The sequence below is a fragment of the Rhinichthys klamathensis genome, unplaced genomic scaffold (genome assembly GCF_029890125.1).
Source record: "Rhinichthys klamathensis goyatoka isolate OS25496 unplaced genomic scaffold, OSU_Roscu_1.1 h1tg000412l_1, whole genome shotgun sequence".
NCBI classification, from domain to species: domain Eukaryota; kingdom Metazoa; phylum Chordata; class Actinopteri; order Cypriniformes; family Leuciscidae; genus Rhinichthys; species Rhinichthys klamathensis.
Genome location: NW_026606912.1, coordinates 2,376,577 through 2,399,382, shown reverse-complemented (window position 1 = coordinate 2,399,382; position 22,806 = coordinate 2,376,577). Strand labels below are relative to the sequence as shown.

The 22,806-nt window shown below is 41.1% G+C and overlaps 1 protein-coding gene across 2 annotated transcripts; it reads right to left on the bottom strand.

The window, feature by feature from the left end:
* p4ha1b (prolyl 4-hydroxylase, alpha polypeptide I b) lies at positions 1–22,428 on the bottom strand. Of its 2 annotated transcripts, none has more exons than XM_056235145.1 (15): positions 22,295–22,428; positions 20,172–20,248; positions 19,436–19,532; positions 18,912–19,063; positions 17,840–17,977; positions 17,120–17,359; positions 16,256–16,470; positions 15,994–16,170; positions 15,364–15,434; positions 4,439–4,538; positions 4,254–4,307; positions 3,525–3,590; positions 800–868; positions 619–715; positions 1–479 (listed from the first exon to the last, which is right to left on the bottom strand). In XM_056235145.1, the coding sequence occupies exons 2-15, from the start codon at positions 20,245–20,247 to the stop codon at positions 409–411; spliced, it is 1,623 nt and encodes a 540-aa protein (XP_056091120.1). In that variant the 5' UTR covers position 20,248; positions 22,295–22,428; the 3' UTR covers positions 1–408. The 2 variants fall into 2 exon arrangements, with proteins under 2 accessions (XP_056091120.1, XP_056091121.1); XM_056235146.1 differs by lacking the exon at positions 15,364–15,434 and adding an exon at positions 6,161–6,231.
* Positions 22,429–22,806: the final 378 nt, after the last annotated feature.

The following is a 22,806-nucleotide window of genomic DNA, read 5'->3' as shown; positions in this document are numbered from 1 at the left end:
TTATTTTCCTTTTATTTTCTGGTCTAAAAAGTTGGGCTTGCACTGTGCCGTGTTTTCTTTAACATTTATATTAAGGTTTATGGAGTGTTCAGTGGTTTAAATGAAAGACTTAGAGGTCTGTTGGAGTTTAAGACATGTCAGGAAGAGCAAATGAAACATATGGAGTTCAAATTTAACCCTAAATAAATAACTAAAATAAAATATTTGATTGGATCTATGCATATTCATAGTTTCTACAGTCAGGGAATATCCTGCCCAGAAACCTCACAGCATTCCTAGGTCTATTATTTGAGTAAAAGGGAACAATAAAATAAATGCATAGATTGAAGCATAGTCATTCACTCCTTGTACAAACACACATCATATTGACTAAAACTGACACTGAACAGGAAATAAGAAAAGAAGTGATCATTCCATCTCGGACACTGCACAGGGTCGTCTGAATTCTTGACCTCGTTCATGTATCCATTTGTTTGATACTGGAGGAAAAGAGAGTAGAAAAAAATAAAACAAGTGAGAATACACACACTCATACATATAATATATATATATACACACACACACACACACACACACACACACACACACACACACACACACACACACACACACACACACCCCATTTGTTTCCCACTAATACTGGACAGGCAGCATGTCTTGTGCTGTAATCTCCTTCTCCACTGGCAAAAAGGTTATACCAGAATACTGCTGTACCCTGAAAGGTAAGAGAGAGTGAATATTAAAATGAATTAACTAGTTTACACATGAAGAAAATCATTTATTTTTTGTGGTGTTTCACCTTTTTAGGCCACACTGCTGCGCCTACATCAGGGAAGACTGTAGCGCCCCCTGCTGACACGTCACTCATCTGCAACAGGTAATATAATGTCATGATAATGCATATCTATAATGCAGGGGCGGAGCTGCGGGTGTCGATACAGATATTGCGATTTCTCTTAATGATACATTACAGTGATTTTGATTTGATCTTTTTTCACGTGATTGCACTCCGCAATCAGAGCGGTCACTCTTCATCTATCAATAGTTTTCACTCTTTGTCACCTGGACACCAATTTAGGCTCAGCCTTGTTGGTGGATCTGGACTTGGTATAAATAAAGCATTGTTGATTTGAATGAGCTTTTAGGTCTTTTGTTGCGGAACCTGACGGTGTTAAAGTCATGGGAGATTACAGTGCGTAGTATTGCCCGTCAATTTTTTCTCCCAAGTTGACAAACAAGGAGTGATGCGAATTATTCCAGCCCACCCACACTTTTTAGAGTGTGACTTTTTGCATCCGCCACTGCTATAATGTTATATTACTTTACATTTTATTGCAAGCATTTTAACAAGCATATTTACAAGCAAACAAGCTAATCAGATATGTGATAAATCATGTTAAAGACCATAAAATGTTGATAGTTGTGATTGACATTAAAGGCACAATGGCCCTCATTTATCAAAAGTGCGTACACCAAATTTCCAGCGTACACCTGGCGTACACCCAAAACCACGGTGACTTTGAGATTTATCAATATGGACGTTGGCGTACGGCACGCTCAAATCCTACGCCAGCTCAGGAGGTGGTGTACATGTACGCACGTTTTGAGTTAGTGCGGAAATGCACAGAAAAACAATTCCTAACACCACAAAATGCACTGACAAACTAAAAGATATTATATATTATGACCCACTGTAAAACAAAAAAACAACAACATAGTAATTATAAACTTCAGTGTTTATTTTTGTGCAACATGGACTTCAATGTTTAATTTGTGTGACTTTACCAAAGCATTTGATTTGTAAGCATATGTATTCCTTCAGTTGCGAGCCTGTGCGCTTTACCCTGACGTTTCAGGGTTAGGCCCGGCAGGTGCGCACGGACTGGGTTCGGTAACGAAAGGCTTTCATGACCAAAAAATAATTCAGACTGACAAAATAATAAAAAATACATTCTTCTTCTTTTAAATAATAATAATAATACAAATAATAATAATGACATTCTTCTTCTAAATAACAATAAGCGTCATTAATAATACAAATCATACTAATAATAATAAGAATATTACAAATTGTCATGCAATTATTAATGTGAATGAATGGTACTCCACATCACATCATCATCATCACTATTGTACACCCCAATACATGTAACGTGATTCGAAATTGAATGCTAATTCAAAAGACGTGCTGTAAAATATAGCATTGTGATAGGTCATTTCGGCTCCACGTCAGAGAAGTTTCTCTTCTTTGCCGTCTTCCGTGTGTCCATGGCGTAAAATGAGGGCGTGTGGGAAGCGGAGACTTGAATATATAGGGGCGTGTTATTCTAATGACGATCGTTTTCAGCCGCGGGATTTATCAAGGGCAGGTATTGCGTACACCTGGATTTCAAAGGTACGCACAGCTTCATAAATCAGGCGGTGAGAGGAGTGTAAGCATAATCTTACGCCAACATATACGCCCGTTTCTACGCAAGAATGATAAATGAGGGCCAATATGTAGGTTTTTTCGCCACAAGAGGGCACAGTTTCCAACAATAACAAAGGCATAGGTTTATGATGCAGTGATGAGCTGAATGATGGGACTTGCTGTCAAGCTGATGGATCTAATAATGTTTATGGATGAGTGCAAAAATTCATGTTTATTAACATTACAGTGGTATGAAGCAGGTCGTGATTGCTAAAGAGACAGATATCACACGCGAGTCCCGCGGATATAAAGGAATAAGGACATTTAATTCTACCGAACTACTCGCCAGTGCTGGATTACTCACACAGGTCAGTTTATTAGACGAATTAAACTTGTGAGGTAAACGCAGCGCTGCTTCACTTGGTCTAACGTTACACTAACACACTAAACAGCATTAAAATGTGTGTTGAAAGTTATAATGTTATACTACGTGTTAGTTCGTTTGCTATACGAAACTAGCAGTAACGTTAAGCTAGATCAACATTAGAATAACATACTGACCATATTCTAACATTTCATCATGTTGAGCTAACGTTATATAACATTGATTTGTTTTATGTACATTTGCTCACCTGTCTAATAAAGCTGTCAAGTCGTGACTCGTGAAGCTCTGTCAAGTCCAAGTTAGTCGCGGACGTGGAGCTCTCGGCATCTCAAAAACGCCACGCTGATATTGATCCTCATTTTAGTTCTCCTTGTTTGTCCCAAAGTCTGCTTGCCATGGTCTATGTTTGAAAGAAACAAGAACTTCGTGCCGCTAAACGTTACGCACTACGCAGTTGTCCACGGCTATGGCAGTATGAACGGAAACCGAGGATAGCGCGGATATTGCGTCATTGACAGGCGACATTTTTTTTTCGGGACGGCCACTTATTTAAAATTGGAATTTCTCTGAAATAAAACATCTTTGGAGACTTTTGGGATATTGTAAGTACACAGCTGCAGGAAATATATCACACTGTGCAAGTGATTTTTGGATATTTTATTACAAAATTCTTACATATTGTACCTTTAATATATGTGTGTGTCTGCACGTCAAAGTCAGTTTACTCACATAAAAGAGCCAAGTTGCAATTCTGTTTCCTGTTCCCAGTTCTTTAAAGGCATCTGGTTCATCTTTCTGTTTATAAGAACAGAGTGTAAAAAACAAAACAAAAAAAAACCTCAAGACACAGGCTTAGCCCACTGTTGAAAAGTCTGTAAGATTGGTTTAATGTTTTTCAAAAAAGATGCTCACCAAGGCTGCATTTATTTTTATCGAAAATACAGTAAAAACAGTAATATTGTGAATATATTTGCAATAATAACAACAACAAAAAAATCTATTTCAATATAGTTTAAAATCGAATGTATTTTTGCCATATTCCCGTGAAGGCAACGCTGAATTTTAAGCATCATTACTCCAGTCTTCAGTGTCACATGATCCTTCAGAAATCATTCTAACATGCTGATTTGGAGCTCAAGAAACATTTCTTATTATTATCAAATAATATTATTTTTGTAGAAACTGTGATACATGTTTTTTTTCAGGGTTTTTGATGAATAGAAAGTTCAAAAGAACAGCATTTATTTGAAATATAAAACTTTTGTAAAGTTATAAATGTCTTTAATCAGTCACTATTGATCAATTTAATGAAGACATGCTGAAAAAGCATGCTTTTAACTTTTTTAAATCGTACGCCAAACTTTTGAATGGTACTGTATATAAACAATTTAATAATCCTACACTGATTTGCTGATATGTGTGACTTTTTATCGGTGAAAGAAAGACACAGGAACTCACCCTTCCAAAGTCAAAATGAGGTTCGTACTGACCACCAACTCCATAATTTGCAACCTGAGATGAAAAACATTGCTTATGACAACCTTTTTACCAGTGCAATATTACAACAGGTGGATTCTTGTTACACGAATGAGTCATCTGACTAAAAGCATCTGATTGGCTGGTTGTGTAAAAGTTCCTCTTACCTGCAGCTCTTCTGCTGTGTCCATTTCCAGGCCTGTTACATCCTCGATACGCTGGTTAATCCTTTCAATTGTAGAATGCTCATATCCAGACAGCCAAGCACTAGAATGAGGGGAGAAAAAGACTAGAAACTGAAGAAAAGTGAAACAACTATATACAAAAGCAACTACTATTCCATTATACATGATAAACAAACCTCATGCCACACCATGCACATGAATGATTTTCAGACGTTTTCACATCCTGTTTTCAGTGAAAAGATTTCTAAAGTTGAAATTATTTTAATTAGTTATAAATGTGAAAAAGTCTGATTGTGATAAAGACAAACCGGCAGGGGAAGCGATGAATGGTGGAAAGAGAAATTAAAAAGAAAGAGGGGGCAGCAATCAGCAAAATGAGTTCACATTCCTCACTGAGAATATCAGAGTAAAGGAATTCAGCAACACTGATCTCATTCAGGATTATGAGTGAGTGAGTCTGTGTGTGTGTGTGTGTGTGTGTGAGAGAGAGAGAGAGAGAGAGAGAGAGAGAGAGAGGGGGGGGCCCCTCAGTTTCTGCAAATCAACATTAAACATTAATCTTAACCATGATTTCTAAAATGATAGTTATTTTCCATTTAAAATAATTGCTTATTGACACCTACATCATTGATTTAAAATAAATATGTATATAGTACTGTTCAAAAGTTTGTGTTCAGTAAGATTATATGAACGGTTTTGAACAAAGTCTCATGCTCAGTTATTTTGATAAAAAAATACAGTAAAAAACTACTATTGTGAAATATTACAATATTGAAATAAATATTTTCTATTTTCATATCTTTTAAATTTTTATTTATTCCTGTGATGGCAACTCGGAATTTTCAGCAGACATTTCTTCAGTCTTCAGAGTCACATGATCCCTAATAAGCTGATTTGTTTCAGAAACATTTTAAAATCTGTAGTGCTGCTCAATATTTATGTAGAAACCACAATACTTTTTTTCAGGATTCTTTAATGAATATCACAGATGAATGAATGTTCAAAAGAACCGCATTTGAAAAAGAAATCATTTGTAATATTATAAATGTCTTTACTGTCACTTTTGATCAATTTAATGTTTCTGCAGAATAAAAGTATACAACTTTTTTTTTTTTTATGTTACTGACCCAAACTTCTGAATGGTAGTGTATATACCAATTATTTTAATATATTTATCTTCTCAACATAATGTTTGAAGTCTTAAACTCACAAACTGACACATTCATAGCTTTTGGTGTGAAAGGAGCCCTCAAGTGTTCCAGCAACTCCACCCAGTCTGCCTGTGCTGGGACGTGCGTTCTCAAACATACACACTCATAATAACTAGAATAAGTTAAACCACTCTGGTGTGGGTGGAATATGAGGGAGACGATAGAACTATGTATAGCGGAATAGCGCTATTTAAAAAATTATTTTAGTTCACAGACTCAAACGGCTGTTCATTCAGAGACTGTGACTTAGGCGCAATGCTGTATGTGTGCACAATTGTTCATTTATCGATTCTCAAACATTTAAGATAGTCTTAACATTAAGAGGACTGTAGTAGAAGAAAGACTCTAACATTTGCTGCCTGTGAAAGTGGGTCACCAAAACTTCTATGGCCAAGTGAAGGTTGGATTTTTTAATTTTGGCACACATTACGAATCTCCATTTGAATGACAGTTTTTGATAGGATGTTTTGACCTTTGACTTTTGATCCCTTACCTCTTGGAGACTCTGTACTGGGCAGTGGTGAGTTTTCCCGTATTGGGATCGTGCACAGTGGCTCGCTTTAGCTATTCACCATTACACAAATCAAAGAGGAGAAAGAGAGAGGAAAAGTTTAAAGAAGAGCAAGAACACACAAAAGGACATGGACAGAATAAGAGCAGATAAAAGAGAGGAAAAAAGGGGAGAAAGAGAAGTCAATTTAGTGTCATTTTCTGAACTGAAGCCATGTAAAGAACAGGGACAGAACTGTACACCAGCAGCAGTGATGCAATTTTTTTTATAATTTCAACTCCTCAAGTCAAAGTTGTTAACATTAATCCTTGAATTACAAAGTCCTAAACTTTCAAATTATAATTTTGAATCACTCTGTCCCTGTTCAAGCCCTCCACACAGAGAACATGACAACTACAGCAAGAAAAAGTAACAAAGTAGAGCATTGCTTACTCTGTCTTTTTACCCTTTTATCCATCACAATGACAAAAAGACGGCTAGGCGGAAAACGTCTCAGGTTACTACTGTAACCATAGTTCCCTGAGAAAGGGAACGAGACGATGCGTCACTTGACGCTTTGGGAACGCCCCCAGCGTGAATGCGTCTGAGCATCAATGTCAACTAGTCCAATGGAAAGAATGAGCGTCACGGGCGGGTGACGTCATGACCAGGAAGGCATAAGAGCACATCCGGTGAAACGCGGCATTAGCTTCAAAAAGTCGAAGCAAGCCGATCACAGGGATGCAGGAAGTATGGCAGGGTGACGCATCGTCTCGTTCCCTTTCTCAGGGAACTATGGTTACAGTAGTAACCTGAGACGTTCCCTTTCGAGGGAACTCGCGATGCGTCACTTGACGCTTTGGGAACGAGAATACCCAAAACGCCAGAATTCCAAGTACCTGAGTGTCAGTCTGTTGGAACTAAGCACTAAGCACCTGAGAACCTGGGGCAGCATCCAGGTCCAAACTGTAAAACCTGACGAATGTGAGCGGTGAAGACCAGCCTGCCGCATCACAAACGTCTTGGAGAGAAACTCCAAATAACAAGGCTTTAGAGGCCGCCATACCCCTCGTTGAGTGAGCTCTGACCACCAAGGGACACGGATGGTCAGAGTACTCGTATGCAAGTGAAATAGCCTCGACTATCCACTTACTAACCGTCTGTTTAGAAGCAGGAAGACCCTTCTTAGGTGATCCAAAGCAAATAAACAACTGGTCGGACTTCCTCATTGAAGATGTCCGATGAACATAAGTATCCAGTGCTCGCACTGGACACAAGAGGTTCAGCCTTTCCTGGTCCGCAGATGTAAAAGGAGGACAGAAACCTGCAGCACAATAGGCCTCGGAATAATGGTAGGCACCTTTGGAACATATCCATGTTTCGGTAAGAATGCCTTGGCCATCCCCGGTGCACTCAAGGCAGGTGGGGACCGAAAGGGCCTGAAGGTCTGACTCTAATAGGGACGAAATAGCTAGCAGAAAATAGTCTTAAAAGAAAGGAACTTCTCTGAGACCAAATCTAAGGGCTCGAAGGGAGCCCCAGATAGGCCTTCTAGAACTATTGCAAGGTCCCAAGCCAGCACCCTAGTGCAAGTTGCAGGCCTCAGCCTCAAAGTGCCACGAAGGAAACGAGTGATCAGGGGGTCTCGACCCAAAAATGTACTACCCACCAGGGCGTGGAAAGCCGAAATGGCCGCCACGTATACCTTAAGCGTGGAAGGACATAGACCTGATACAAAGCGTTCTTGCAGAAACTCGAATACTGTGTTTACTGAACAGTTAACCGGATCCCACTGACGCTGGTAACACCAAGAAGTGAAAAACTCTCGAAATAGTGAATATAGTTTCCTCGTAGCGGGAGCTCTGGAGCTTAGAACGGTCTCAACAACCTCGGTTGAGAGACCACTCTCTATGAGTTGGGCCCCCTCAGAGGCCAAACCCACAGTTTCCAAATCCCCTGCCGGGGGTGCAATATTGCATCCCCAGCCTGAGACGGAAGGTCTCTCCTGATCGGGACCTCCAAGGGAGGTCCGTCGAGGAGAAAAATTAGGTCCGCAAACCAAATTCAGCTCGGCCAGGGTGGTGCTACTAAATAGGCTTATTCCATCCTGGCGGAATCACTCCAGAACTCCTGGGAGCAGAGCAACAGGGGGAAATGCGTACAGACGTAGCCTCAGCCACGTCTGCACCATAGCAACCAGCCCCGAGGGGACTGGCTGAGTGAGGGATAACCAGAGTGGACAGTGCGTCGTATGCTGAGACGAGAACAAATCCACTTCTGCCTGGCCATAAAACTCCCATATTTGCTCCACCGCCTCGGGGTGGAGTCCCCTGGCCTCAGCCCCTGCCTCGACAGGGTGTCTGCTCCAATATTCTGGCCCCCCTGGAATATACACTGCCCTCAGACAGCGTAATTTCCTGAGGGACCAAAATAATAGGCCACCAACGTGTTGTCTGTGGGTCAAGAACCAGAGTTTCCTCCATATAACCAAGGCGCGGGGATACTGCCGCGTGATCTTGATCGTACGGAGTGGGTTTCCCCTCAGGGAGAACCCTCTGGTCCTGAGCCACCACTGTAAAGGTCTCACGTACAGCAGGTCAAAGGGTATCACATTGAACGCTGCTGCCCTGAGGCCTAACAGTCACTGTTTCAGAACAACACATGATGGCCCCTCAGGTCTGGGAGGAGATGTCTCAACGCATTGAAGACGACCATCATCTCTAGGCAATTCATGTGCCAAGCGAGATGATGACTCCTCCCAAGCCCTGAGCTGAGCGGCCTTCCAATACCGCTCCCCAGCCGGTGAGGGAAGCATCTGTCGAGATAGCAACTAGATGGCAAAGAGCTCCCAACACCGAACCCTGGGTTAAGAACCAGTGTTTCCTCCATATAACCAAGGCACGAAGGCACGGCCGCGTGATCTTGATCATACGAAGTGGGTTTCCCCTCGGGGAGAACCCTCTGGTCCTGCGCCACCACTGCAAAGGTCTCATGTACAGCAGGCCAAAAGGTATCCCGTTGGACGCTACTGCCACAAGACCCAACAGTCTCTCGAACTGTTTTACAGTGCGTGACTGGCCTAGCCTCAGCTCTTTTGTGGCTGTTAGGATAGCAGCTACACGAACGGGCGACAGAGTGGCCCGCATCGTCACTGAATCCCGTACCACACCAAGGAAAGTGGTTCTCTGTACTGGAGAAAGCACACTCTTCTTGGCATTGAGCCTCAACCCCAACATCTGCATATGAGCGAGAACGACACCTCGGTGCCGAACCGCTAACTGTTCTGATTCCGCTAGAATCAGCCAGTCATCTATGCAATTTAGAATGCGTATACACTGCAGCCTGGCGGGGCCAGAGCTGCGTCTATACACTTCGTGAATGTGCGGGGTGATAGAGCTAGACCGAAAGGAAGTGCCTGATACTGGTGTTCTTTGCCCCAAAGAAAACCTCAGGAACCTCCTGTGCTGAGGGAGGATGGAGATATGGAAGTATACGTCTTTTAGATCTATCGTGACAAACCAGTCCTCGGATCTGATTTGAGTCACGATCTGTTTGAGTGTCAGCATCTTGGACTTGAGTTCCAGCACCAAACACTCCAACAGACGAAGATCTAGTATGTGACGCTGCTCTCCATCCTTTTTTGGAACAATGAGATAACGACTGTAAAGACCCGACGCAATGTCGGGTGAGTACACCTGCTCTATAGCTTTCTTTGCTAACAGGGCCTTTACCCTTTGCTCCATTACCAGAGAGATTACCATTACCCATAGAGATATATTTGGCAGTAGCTTCCGCGCTGCCAGAAAATCTACCAAGGGAACCAGCCCCTCGAGGCTGGCCTCTGGTGTAATAAAGACAGCCAGTTCGGGGACCTGAAACATACTGGCAGGAACCACCCGAACTGACTGTTTTCGAACCCCCCTCAGAGGGCGCGAGTCCGACGCAATGTCGAGTTGACGCTGCGCCAGAAGCTCGCTGGAGAACGCTGCGCCCCGAAGCACCAAGGGTGGCGGGGTTGGCAGAACGGTCCCCTGAGGGCACAGAGATGGAAAGGGCACCGTATAATGAGGTGTACACCATTCCACCCCGGTTGGGGCTGCCCTCACCGGTCTGACGCCGTGGCGCCAGACCTTTTCTTTTGAGCCGCAGCCTTCTCAGCATGAAGAGCGGTCCTCGGATCCGGCTTCTGCTTTGAAGGCTTTGGCTGCTGTGTTGTGTATGAGAAACTAGCCGGCTGGAGCTGCTCACGCCCAGCAGCCCCAGTGGGTTGGACATAGTGAGGGAGAGATTATCTTGTATCTTTCTCCATGATTCCCATCAAATTGAGCCAGAGGTGTCTCTCAGTGACCACATTTCTTTGGCTGCCATCCCTGAGAGATAAATCTGAGGCCCGACGGAGTTCTCAAACCCCATCGGGCCAAACTCCCTCACTTCTGTCCAAATACCACAGCAGGTCAGCCTGATATGCTTGCAGCACTGCTATAGTGTGCAAGCAGGCTCGTGCTAGACCCACTGCCATATATGCTTTTCCCACTAGATTAAAAAATAGTTTTCTTTAATGGTTTAGTGAGAGAAGCCGACGCCTTCAGGGACGATACTGAACCGGGAGACATAGCTCGCAAGTGTCTGTTCTACCCGGGGTATTGCCCCATAGCCATACTCTCTTAACCCCCAAATATCTGAATATACATGAATGTGGGGCTAAAAAATGAGTAAGGCTTTTTCCATGATCTAGACAGCTCGCTGTGCAGATCGGGAAAAATGGAAGGCCCCGTGATGGAGGTGGAAAAATAGAGGGAAGGAAACTCGTTCAATTTATTTTAAGGAAGAGTGCCCCCTTATTTCTGCTGGCCATTAAATATTTAATTTATCTACAGCCTTAGTAAACACCTCCACCAGCTTATTATTATATATATATTTTTTTATATACATTCTTTATACATATACACTTTATTTTATATATAATATATAAACTATCATATATATATATATATATATATATATATATATATATAGGCTATATATAATTCTCATACGCTGGGGAAGAGATGGCAAATCCACTTCCCCCATGATTGTGTACACTTTCAATGCCCAGCACATCTACCTCCTCGGAGGTAGAGCACTGAAGCATTGATTTCTCTCCCCGGGCGGAAGAGACCGCAGCGCGGGCTTCCGAGACCGGAGAGAGAGCACTGGATCCCTCGTGGAAAGGGAGGAGATAAGATCCGCGGACCCGTCTCCAACCCCGTAACGAGATCCTATTCGCGATCCACAGGAATGCATTCTCCGCGCTGCCTCGGCAGACGCGTGTCCTGCACCCCGAGGATCGCGAGCCTGGCCACTTTCCTCGAAAAGTGACAGGCGGGAGTGGAGCATGCGAAGCGAAAGCTTCTCACAATGTTGCAATCAGAGGCTGACAATGTTCTCACAATGTTGCCCTCGGAGGCTGATACCGCATGCTCCACTCCCAAACAAACTACACAAAGCTCGTGTGTGTCCCCACCCGTTAAATAACGCGGGCAGGGAGAAGCACAGAGTTTGTAAAGTTGTTTCGCCATAACTCTTCCCAATAATATCGAACAGACAACAATAAATAGACAGAGGCAGAGTAACACAGATCGCTTGCTGAGACACAGAAGCTAATGCCGCGTTTCACCGGATGTGCTCTTATGCCTTCCTGGTCATGACGTCACCCGCCCGTGACGCTCATTCTTTCCATTGGACTAGTTGACATTGATGCTCAGACGCATTCACGCTGGGGGCGTTCCCAAAGCGTCAAGTGACGCATCGCGAGTTCCCTCGAAAGGGAACTCCTCAGCATGAAACCAATATATATATGTGTTTACAAGTCACAGCTAGTGCCTGTGAACATGCAATGAAATATTTTAAACTCTAGATTTCAGTATGCTCTAAAATAATGTTTAAAAAAAAAAAAATCATATATACACTCACCAGCCACTTTATTAGGTTCAACTCGCAAGTACAGATTAGGACCCCCTTTTGCCTTCAGAACTGCCTTAATTCTTTGTAGTATAGATTCAACAAAGTGCTGAAAAAATTCCTCAGATATTTTGGTCCATATTGACATGATAGCATCAAGCAGTCCCAAAGATGCTCTATTGGATAGAGATCTTGTGACCGTGGAGGCCATTTGAGTAAAGTGAACACATTGTCATGTTCAAGAAACCAGTTTGAGATGATTTGAGCTGTGGCATCGCACGTTATCCCGCTGGAAGTAGCCATCAGAAGATGGGTCCACTGTGGTCATAAAGCAATGGACATGGTCAGCAACAATACCGGCGTGGCATTTAAACAATCCTCAATTAGTACTAAGGGGCTAAAAGTGTGGCAAGAAAATATCCCTTACACCATCAGCAGCAGCCTGAACCGTTGATACAAGGCAGGATGGATCCATGCTTTCATGTTGTTTATGGCAAATTCTGACCCTATCATCTGAATGTCGCAACAGAAATCGAGACTCATCAGACCAGGCCTTGTTTTTCCAATCTTCTATTGTTCAATTTTGGTGAGCCCGTATGAATTGTAGCCTCAGTTTCCTGTTCTTAGCTGACAGGAGTGGCACCCAGTGTGTTCTTTTGCTGCTGTAGCCTGTCTGCTTCAAGGTTCGACATGTTGTGTGTACAGACTAGAGATGCTCTTCTACAAACCTTGGTTGTAACCAATGGTTATTTAAGTTACTGTTACCTTTTTCTATCAGCTCGAACCAGTCTGGCCATTCTCATCTGACCTCTGGCATTAACAAGGCATTTTCGCCCTCAGAACTGACGCTCACTGGATATTTCCTCTTTTTTTTAGACCATTCTATATAAACCCTAGAGATGGTTGTGCGTGAAAATACCAGCAGTTTCTGAAATACTCAGGCCAGCCCGTCTGGCACCAACAATCATGCCACGTTCAAAGTCACTTAAATCACCTTTCTTTCCCACTCTGATGCTCAGTTTGAACTTCAGCATATTGTCTTGTCTATGTCTACATGCCTAAATGCATTGAGTTGCTGCTATGTGATTGGCTAATTAGATATTTGCGTTAGTGAGCAGTTGAACAGGTGTACCTAATAAAGTGCCTGGTGAGTTTTTATTCTCTGTTTTAGTTATTTAAAATATACACTGAACAAAATTATAAACGCAACACTTTTGTTTTAGCCCCCATTTTTCATGAGCTGAACTCAAAGATCTAAGGTTTTTTCTAAGTACACAAAAGGCCTACACTCACCGGCCACTTTATTAGGTACCCCATGCTAGTAACGGGTTGGACCCCCTTTTGCCTTCAGAACTGCCTCAATTCTTCGTGGCATAGATTCAACAAGGTGCTGGAAGCATTCCTCAGGGAGTTTGGTCCATATTGACATGATGGCATCACACAGTTGCCGCAGATTTGTCGGCTGCACATCCATGATGCGAATCTCCCGTTCCACCACATCCCAAAGATGCTCTATTGGGTTGAGATCTGGTGACTGTGGAGGCCATTTTAGTACAGTGAACTCATTGTCATGTTCAAGAAACCAATTTGAAATGATTAGAGCTTTGTGACATGGTGGAAGTAGCCATCAGAGGATGGGTACATGGTGGCCATAAAGGGATGGACATGGTCAGAAACAATGCTCAGGTAGGCCGTGGCATTTAAACGATGCCCAATTGGCACTAAGGGGCCTAAAGTGTGCCAGGAAAACATCCCCCACACCATTACACCACCACCACCAGCCTGCACAGTGGTAACAAGGCATGATGGTTCCATGTTCTCATTCTGTTTACGCCAAATTCTGACTCTAACATCTGAATGTCTCAACAGAAATCGAGACTCATCGGACCAGGCAACATTTTTCCAGTCTTCAACTGTTCAATTTTGGTGAGCTCTTGCAAATTGTAGCCTCTTTTCCCTATTTGTAGTGGAGATGAGTGGTACCCGGTGGAGTCTTCTGCTGTTGTAGCCCATCCGCCTCAAGGTTGTGCGTGTTGTGGCTTCACAAATGCTTTGCTGCATACCTCGGTTGTAACGAGTGGTTATTTCAGTCACTGTTGCCCTTCTATCAGCTCGAACCAGTCTGGCCATTCTCCTCTGACCTCTGGCATCAACAAGGCATTTCCGCCCACAGAACTGCCGCTCACTGGATGTTTTTTCTTTTTCGGACCATTCTCTGTAAACCCTAGAGATGGTTGTGCGTGAAAATCCCAGTAGATTAGCAGTTTCTGAAATACTCAGACCAGCCCTTCTGGCACCAACAATCATGCCACGTTCAAAGTCACTCAAATCACCTTTCTTCCCCATACTGATGCTCGGTTTGAACTGCAGGAGATTGTCTTGACCATGTCTACATGCCTAAATGCACTGAGTTGCCGCCATGTGATTGGCTGCTTAGAAATTAAGTGTTAACGAGCAGTTGGACAGGTGTACCTAATAAAGTGGTCGGTGAGTGTATTTCTCTTATATATTGTTCACAAATCTCGGCAAAGGAGAAGTGCTCACTAACACAGATTTAGGCCCTGTCCACACAGACACGGGTATTTTTATAACCGTGACTTTTTTTACGCGGTTCGGCCGTTCGTCCACACGAAAACGCACTGAAACCGAACATTTTTGAAAACCCCTGCCAGGGTGAGGATTTTCAGAAACGCCGGTTACAGTGTTGTCGTGTAGACAGTGAAACGGGGGGTTTTTGCCTTGCGACGTCAGAGTGTGCGCCGTTATCCGCTGTGTTTGACGTCAGATTTGCGCTTCTGATTGGCCAACGTGGCTTTACGGTTAAGGTTTATATCGCCGCCTGCTGGCGTGGCATGCTCTTGACCGCGCTTGATACGTGTTTTTGCGTTTTCATGTAGACGGAGACCGAGCATGTGTGGACGGGATTTTTTTTAAAAACGCTGTAGGAAAAACTCCGGTTATAAAAATACCCGTGTCCGTGTGGACAAGGCCTTAGACAGATTTGTGAACAATATTTGAGAGAAATAGGCCTTTTGTGTATATAGTTCAGCTCATGAAAAATGGGGACAAAAACAAAAGTGTTGCGTTTATAATTTTGTTCAGTGTATATTAGAATTTTTTAAAGCAATTAATTTAACAATTGTGATTTATGATTTGCAGTGTTTTGCATTGTTTCTGCTAAGGAGTTCTCAGATTCTATGGATCGGTTAAGGCATGACGGTTCGTCTTTTTGGCGGTCTTCTAGATTCCCACACTTATGGCCTTACCTCTTACTGATCCTGTAGGGGGCGGTCTCGAGCACGCCCGTGATGGGATTGGATATAGTAGCCCTACGGAGCTGAGGAGCCAGATATGGATTACACACAGGCTCCTGTAAAGCACTTTTAACCCCTCACTCATAAATACTACATTTATATAGTCTAAGTTACTCAAACTCAAAAACGACTTAAACTTAAACTTAAAATTAACAGACTAGGCCTACTTCTATATTCTTGATTTCTGTTAGCATTTGAAAACTATTCATATCATTATTTCATGCTTCTAAACTTGACTTTTGAGCTTCAAAAAGACTTTTTTATGATTCAACAGTCACATAAGCTATCTCCAAAAATTTAAATGACAGCTAATATCAGCAACAAAACCCCCCCCCCAAAAAACTAAAAAGGTGTTGTACACCGTTAAGGTCCACATACTGTATACAAGTCACTGTCTAGAAGATTTATTTAAAAAAAAAAAAAATATATATATATATATATATATATATATATATAAATTATTTATCATTTAAAATGTATAATAAAAAATATAAATTAAATAAATAAAAAACTATTAAATGAATAACCAAATCACAAGTTCAAACTGCAAACCACAGCATAACTTTAGTAAGTCCAACTCACTCTGGGTTTTGCCATCTCCTTCACTGTCTCGATCTCACTGTCAGAGATGATGTCATGATAACGGACAATACGTGGGCGATCCCACTCATCTTCCTGCTTCACTGGAGCCAAAAGCAACAGTGGATTATGGTTGTTATCATAGTAACGGCAAAACAGGCGGCTTTGTCTGCGTGGGGTCTAGTAAAGTAAGCAAAAGAAAGAATTTGAGAAAACATTTAAAACATTTAAAAACTAGGGGGGAAAAAAATATCTTTCTGCTCACCAGTTTTACTCCCTCCCCTCTGCACAGCATTTCATATTTCTTTCTCTCTGGCAGAGGGTCTTTGGACCGTTTGCTCTCAGTGTCATGTTTGTCCAGCACTTTCTTCTCTCTTTTTTTATCTTCCACTTCCTTATTCTCAGCCTCTGCCTTTCTCTGCTTCTCCAGCTGGAACTCAAAGTACTTTAGGTTCCCATTGGCCCTGTGGTGATCTGGGTCTGAGATTCACACACAAAGGCAATTTTAAGTTTGGAAAAATATCATAGTTTAGTGTCATCAGTAATCATTTTTTTATGTTCATTATCTCCACCATGGTCCTTCCTTACAAAGCCATACAAGTTATTATATTCCATTCATTCATTCATTCATTGCCGTGACATGTGCCGTATATCACAAGTGTACTGTGGGTATACGATAGGGTTTGGTGAAAAAACAAACTGAAATTTAATGTATTATTTAATTAAATTCTTGACCTTGGCCGTTGGTCTTCTCTGCACGGCTGCATGACATGTGCATTCATGAGACTCTATCAGCGCCACAGTTCACTCTTTCTCACCCAGAAAAAGCACACACGTTGTAAGAAATCGTTTTTCGATTGTTTTTCATTAAACTTTATCGTATACCCACAGAACACTAGGGATATATGGCACGGGTCGGATGGGATCATTCTGTGATACTTGTGTGTACGGCAATAGAACAACACCAGGGTGAGTACATTTTGACTTAATTTTCATTTTAGGGTGCACTATCCCTTTAAAAATATAAAAATAAAAGCTAATTCAAAATTGTAATAAATACTATATAATATATAAACAACACTGCATTTAACCATGTTATTAAATTATTAGTTTGAGATTTTTTTTTTACCCAGCTTCAGCATCCTCTTGGTGAGCTCGAGGGCTCGCTCTAGTTCATCCTGCTTGTAGATGGCATAACTGAGGTAGTCCAAAACTGTGACCTTGTCTATGGTGGATTCCTCGCCTTCATCCAGCTGTGTGAGGGCCTGAGCCATCCAGAGCTCTGTGTGATAGTAATCTGTCTCAGAGTATGCAATCTTCCCCAGCTCATAGCAGTCTGCCACCGTCATCCGGCTCTTGTGCACAACACCTGAGGCCACACCAGTAAAGGGACGCACAAAAACAAATGGTCTCTTAATTGGATGTCATATACTCAGTAGCGTTGTTCTAACTATCATTATACTAATATGATTTTGATGTTGTTTTTTTAAGATATTTATTTTGTTGCTTATCCAAAGGACAGCCTTCCCACCTGTCAATCAACCATTCGACTACAACAAGGGTTCACTTTCTAAATAACCATCTGCGGTTAAGTAGTCACAGGAGACATTTGAAACACACATCACCTCCAGGTGTAAACAACTAGTCGATGGTGTTTACATTTCTTTAAAATGGCACAGAGATTATCACTCTATCCCATGGGAACATTTGAAAGAATTGCCAAAGAAATATAAAAACAACTTATCACAGACACAACATGATACTTCTCAAAGAGTTAACGCAATGTGCTTGATGAATATTTTCAAGCGGTCTGGAATGCATAAACACATAGACATGCACAGTCGCTCACCAGGCAGGTCTCCATTAGAGATGGTGTTGGCAGACAGCTGGTATGTGTCCTGTAATCTGAGCAAAGCTTTGGCTGCTCCTGTCTGGTCCTCGTCTGTTGGGAAAAACTGTCTCTGGACAGTCAGATTAGAGATAAACCCTACAAAAGAGAACAGAGAGGAGAGGCTTGATCTTGAGGAATACAACAGCTTAAGAAGTGTATAACACATATAGAGACATTTATGCTAATAATAATATGACTACTGTATGACAAAAATCATACATAACGGTAACAGTATAGTACTGTGGGGCCAGTAAAACATTTTTTTTTTCAGTAATTAATATTTTAATTCAGCAAGGATGTAATAAATTGAGCAAAAGTGACAAGACATTTGATGTTATGAAAGATTTCTATTTGAAATAAATGCTGCTCTTTTGAACTTTCTACAAGTATACAGACAAACAATTATCACGGTTACCACAAAAACATGAAGCAGCACAACTGTTTTCAACATTGATAATAATGAGAAATGTTTCTTTAGCACCAAATCAGAAATGATTATTATCAGTAGGATTTCTGAAGGATCATATGACACTGAAGACTGGATTCAGCTTTGCATCACAGGAATAAATCATTTTTTAAAGCATATTAAAATAGAAAACTATTATTTTAAATTGTTTTATTTACCGTTATTTTAAATAAATGTTTTATTTCATAATATTACAGTTTTTTACTGTTTTTTTATCAAATAAATGCAGCCCCGGTGAACGTAAGACTAAAAAATCATACCAACCCCAAACTTTTGAATGGTAGCGTATGTCATACAATACTGTTATTTATGCTAAAAATTCAACCTGAAAATGTTTTATTTGTTTCCTAACCATGTAGAAAGTAGGACTTGATTGGTAAATACAAATCAGTCATTCTTTGCAAATGAATAATAAGTCCGATATCAGTTCAAAAACAGCTTCACGTTACGCAACACTTGAGACAGTAAAAAACAGTAACTATATAAACATATCTTTTATGTATAGATAAATAATGTAATTCCGCCCATCCCTAATTACTATGTCAGACTTTGACGGTCACTAACCATTGGTGGTATCTTTCAGCACCAGGGTCTCCAGGTCGGCCCACTCACTGTTGAGTCTTTTCATCAGTTTGAATGCATTGACCGGGTGCCCCAGGAATCCCTCTGGGTCCTGCGTGGCTGTGTTCGTCAGTGAGTCCAGTTTGTCTGCCCACCTGATGCAGGTAAAGAAACAAAATATTCACCAGCTATCAATGAGCTGTCAAATGACTACCAAAAATGACTGTGTGTGTGTCTCCATGTAAACCCTACATTATGGGGACAAAATATCCCCACAAAGATGGCAATATCCAAAATCTTTGTCCTTGAAGGGAAATTTTTTGGTACGCATGAGGAAAACAGCTTATAAATCAGACTAAGTGATGTTTTTTGAAAATGTAAAAATGCAGAAAGCTTTCTGTGATGGGTAGGTTTAGGGGTAGGGTTAGTCTAAGGTGATAGAATATCCAGTTTGTACAGTATAAAAATCATTATGTCTATGGATAGTCCCTATATAACACAACGTGTGTGTGTGTGTGTTTACTCACTCTTTGACCTGCTCTAGTCTGTTTTCCTCTTGTCTAATGTATTCTTTTAGTGATTTTACCAGGTCCTTCTCTGTGTACAGTAGGTCTGTCATCTGGCCTACAAATCAAAAAGTCACACGTCAGATCTGAAACAGAAGACTAAATATTACACAAAGCTTCAATGACAATTTTGTTATAACACCCTTTCAGGTGCTAGCACAATATTCCAGATATTTACTGAAATTGCCATGTATAGATAACAGGATCAAACTAAAAATAATGTTCATGGGTTGGAATTACTTGGGAATTACTGGTCAAAAGCGATTTTTGTAATGGTTTCTCCTAAAGGCCACAATGCATTAAGGGAGTCCAGCTCAGTTGTGTAAAAGTACTACTTTTTTTTTGCTAGTATATCCATTTTGTTCATTGATTGGCATAAAAATTCTTCTTATGAAATCCCCTCAGATTAAAATGACACTTGTCAATACATATAGATAGATAGATAGATAGATAGATAGATAGATAGATAGATAGATAGATAGATAGATAGATAGATAGATAGATAGATAGATAGATAGATAGATAGATAGATAGATAGATAGATAGATAGATAGATAGATAGATAGATAGATAGATAAACCTTCACTTCTTAGTCTCAACCACTTCCTGCATGTTTCATATGTTTGGCAAGATGTAGGCCTATAGCTTAGTCAGAAATGGATACGAGGCAGAACAACACAATGGAAGATCATCTTACCTATAGAAGTGAAGAAATCATTGTGGGCGTACAGGGAACGGAAGAGGAAACTCAACAGGAACCAAGACAATGCCATCCTGAGAGAAACAGTGATACATCTGATACATGTGATACATCTACCAATGCATTGCACAACATCTTCCTGACAATATCGGAAGAATTTATTATTTCTGTCTTTTGAGGTGTTCACACAAACAGATACTACAACCTTTAGGGCAAGGGAAATGCATTACTGAAGCCATTAACATACACAGGCTGCTTTAAAAATGCAAACAAATACATTGGAAAATTAGGTTTTGGTTGCCATAACCCCCAGTGCACTCCCATTTGGATACATGGAATATAGCTGGCTGAATTTGGTCACTGCTGGCTCAGAATTTTGGCACAAATGTGGTGTCCAGAGAGCAAACAAAGAGCATCCCGCTGGGCCTATGGGAAGATCCCTTTTGTGTGTTTAAGCCAGTGTCAGCGTGTATAAACAAGATGTCACGTTTGTTTGTTGAAAAGGACAAATACGGCAACCAGGGGTAAGCCTTAGAGCAAAGAAAAAGCCTCGTTGGACAAATGCCCTGACAAACTCCACACAATGAGATCCACACAAGTGTAACACACATTATCATAAGCACTTTTTGCTTTATTAGTTAACTATTGCATCATAGCCTGTTAACTATAGGGACACTTGGTGCACTTTTTTAATGCCCTTTTCCCCTATCACATATTTTAATAATCAACATAAATAAATAAAAAAGTATCATTCTAAAGCTTAAACACTCAAAATTCATCCTGTGTAAACCGTTTTGAAATTGGGCATTACGTTACAAGGAAAGTGGTACTTTAAACTCCTTTTCACTTCTGCAATATTCTGCTGAGTGCCTACCAACCTTTGGTCTATATTCCAAAGCATTCATGAATTACAACTAAATACTTACAGTAGGGGGTTTGGTGACAGTTAGAAGGTTAAATGTAAAATGTAAATCTGAGTTTGATATGTTGCAAATGTGCAAAAGGCATCTGACACATGAGATATGCAACAAACAAAAAAGGCCCTCAAGGCACCAAACTAACGGGACCTGGTAACGCAGTTTGCTCATGTGCTCTGCAGGAACTTCTAAACCACCATGTGAATGACAGAAGGCTTCTTGGCTAATGTTAATGACACATCATGTACTATAACATAAGTATTAGCAATTAATACTTATTATGTTATATTAATATTATATTAATCCCCCCCCCATATTTGTCTTATATATGCGAAAAGAAATTATTACTTAAGAGTACATTACTTAGATTGTCAAAAGTTCAAAAGGTACTGCATAATTACAGGAAAGACCATAGAGTGGTGTTCGTGAGCTCGTGAGGGTCCAGCATGGAAGCCAAACGCAGTTCATTCGGTGCAGACTGCACTGCCACGTCTTCGCCCCGCCCCCTCGAGAGCACGAGATGAGTTTAGCCGACTGCAAACTCTTCAAAAAGTTCACAGATAACAGATGCCAAAAAAGTTTTAAAAATCGGCGCAACAGGGCAGGTGGGACTTTAAAAAAAACACACGGAATACTGCAGCATGTGTGCCAGTCAACGAGAGGCACGCTGCGACGTTACGCGTGCTTGACGCAGAGAAACACCGTAACAACATTTTTGCAAAGTTATTACAGTGCTGCGAAATATGTAACGTGCTTTTGACTTGTCCACATTGATTTCCACTTTAGAACAAAAACATTTTCCTCGTAATAGCGAAAACAAAAACTTATATCTACGGAGACTTTGTCATATCTCAAATTAGATCCGAAGACTGACTTTAGGTCGCGCTTAATGAGCTTGAAACTGAAGTAGCCTATTCAATCAATGCACATTTAGATAGCTTATTATTGTGACTATATTATTGTTTACATTGAAGATTGAGTGTAAGATAACCTCGTGCACGTCCGGTCGGTACTTTTTCTCAGCCAGAAGAAATTCCTGCCCGATACTTTTTTTACGCATCAGGAGTTTTTAATATCAAAGAGTTTTCCATGTAGATATAATGCATCATATTACATACATAAAAAGTCATTGCAACAACAAATCATTTGATTAAAAAACCCAAAATTAAACAAATCAAACTTGGAAAGCAAATAAAATCGTACCTTTCAGGCTGTCACACGCGCAGAGAAACAGTGAATCGATCCAGAAGTTGCTCTAGTGGTGCTGATGAGGAGCTCAGTGTGGATGGAGGACTCTACTGTGTTTACGATGCTTCTGGTGTGCAGCTGGGCTTTATCTCCTCCGACTCCTCGACATCTGGCGGAGGGGATTCCGCTGAGCTACGTGCAGAGTCTCACACACTCTCCCAAACTCATGGAACCAGGTGGAATTTCGAACTGCGCATGCGCACAATGCAATTCCTATATCTCATGTTACTTTCTTCTTCTTCATTGGAATTCTGGCGTATTTTCCATGTTACTTGATTTGATACATATAATACAGTTTATACTGACACAGTGGCTAATAACAGCAAATTGTATCCATAAGATTTTGTTTCTTAAAATTTTTGTTGAACCCACCAGCACGGGTAATAAACTTGTGATTATTATTTTAATGCCATTATGTGTCAGTCAAGGCTCACTTCAAGTATAGATTACTTTTTATAGGCTATTAC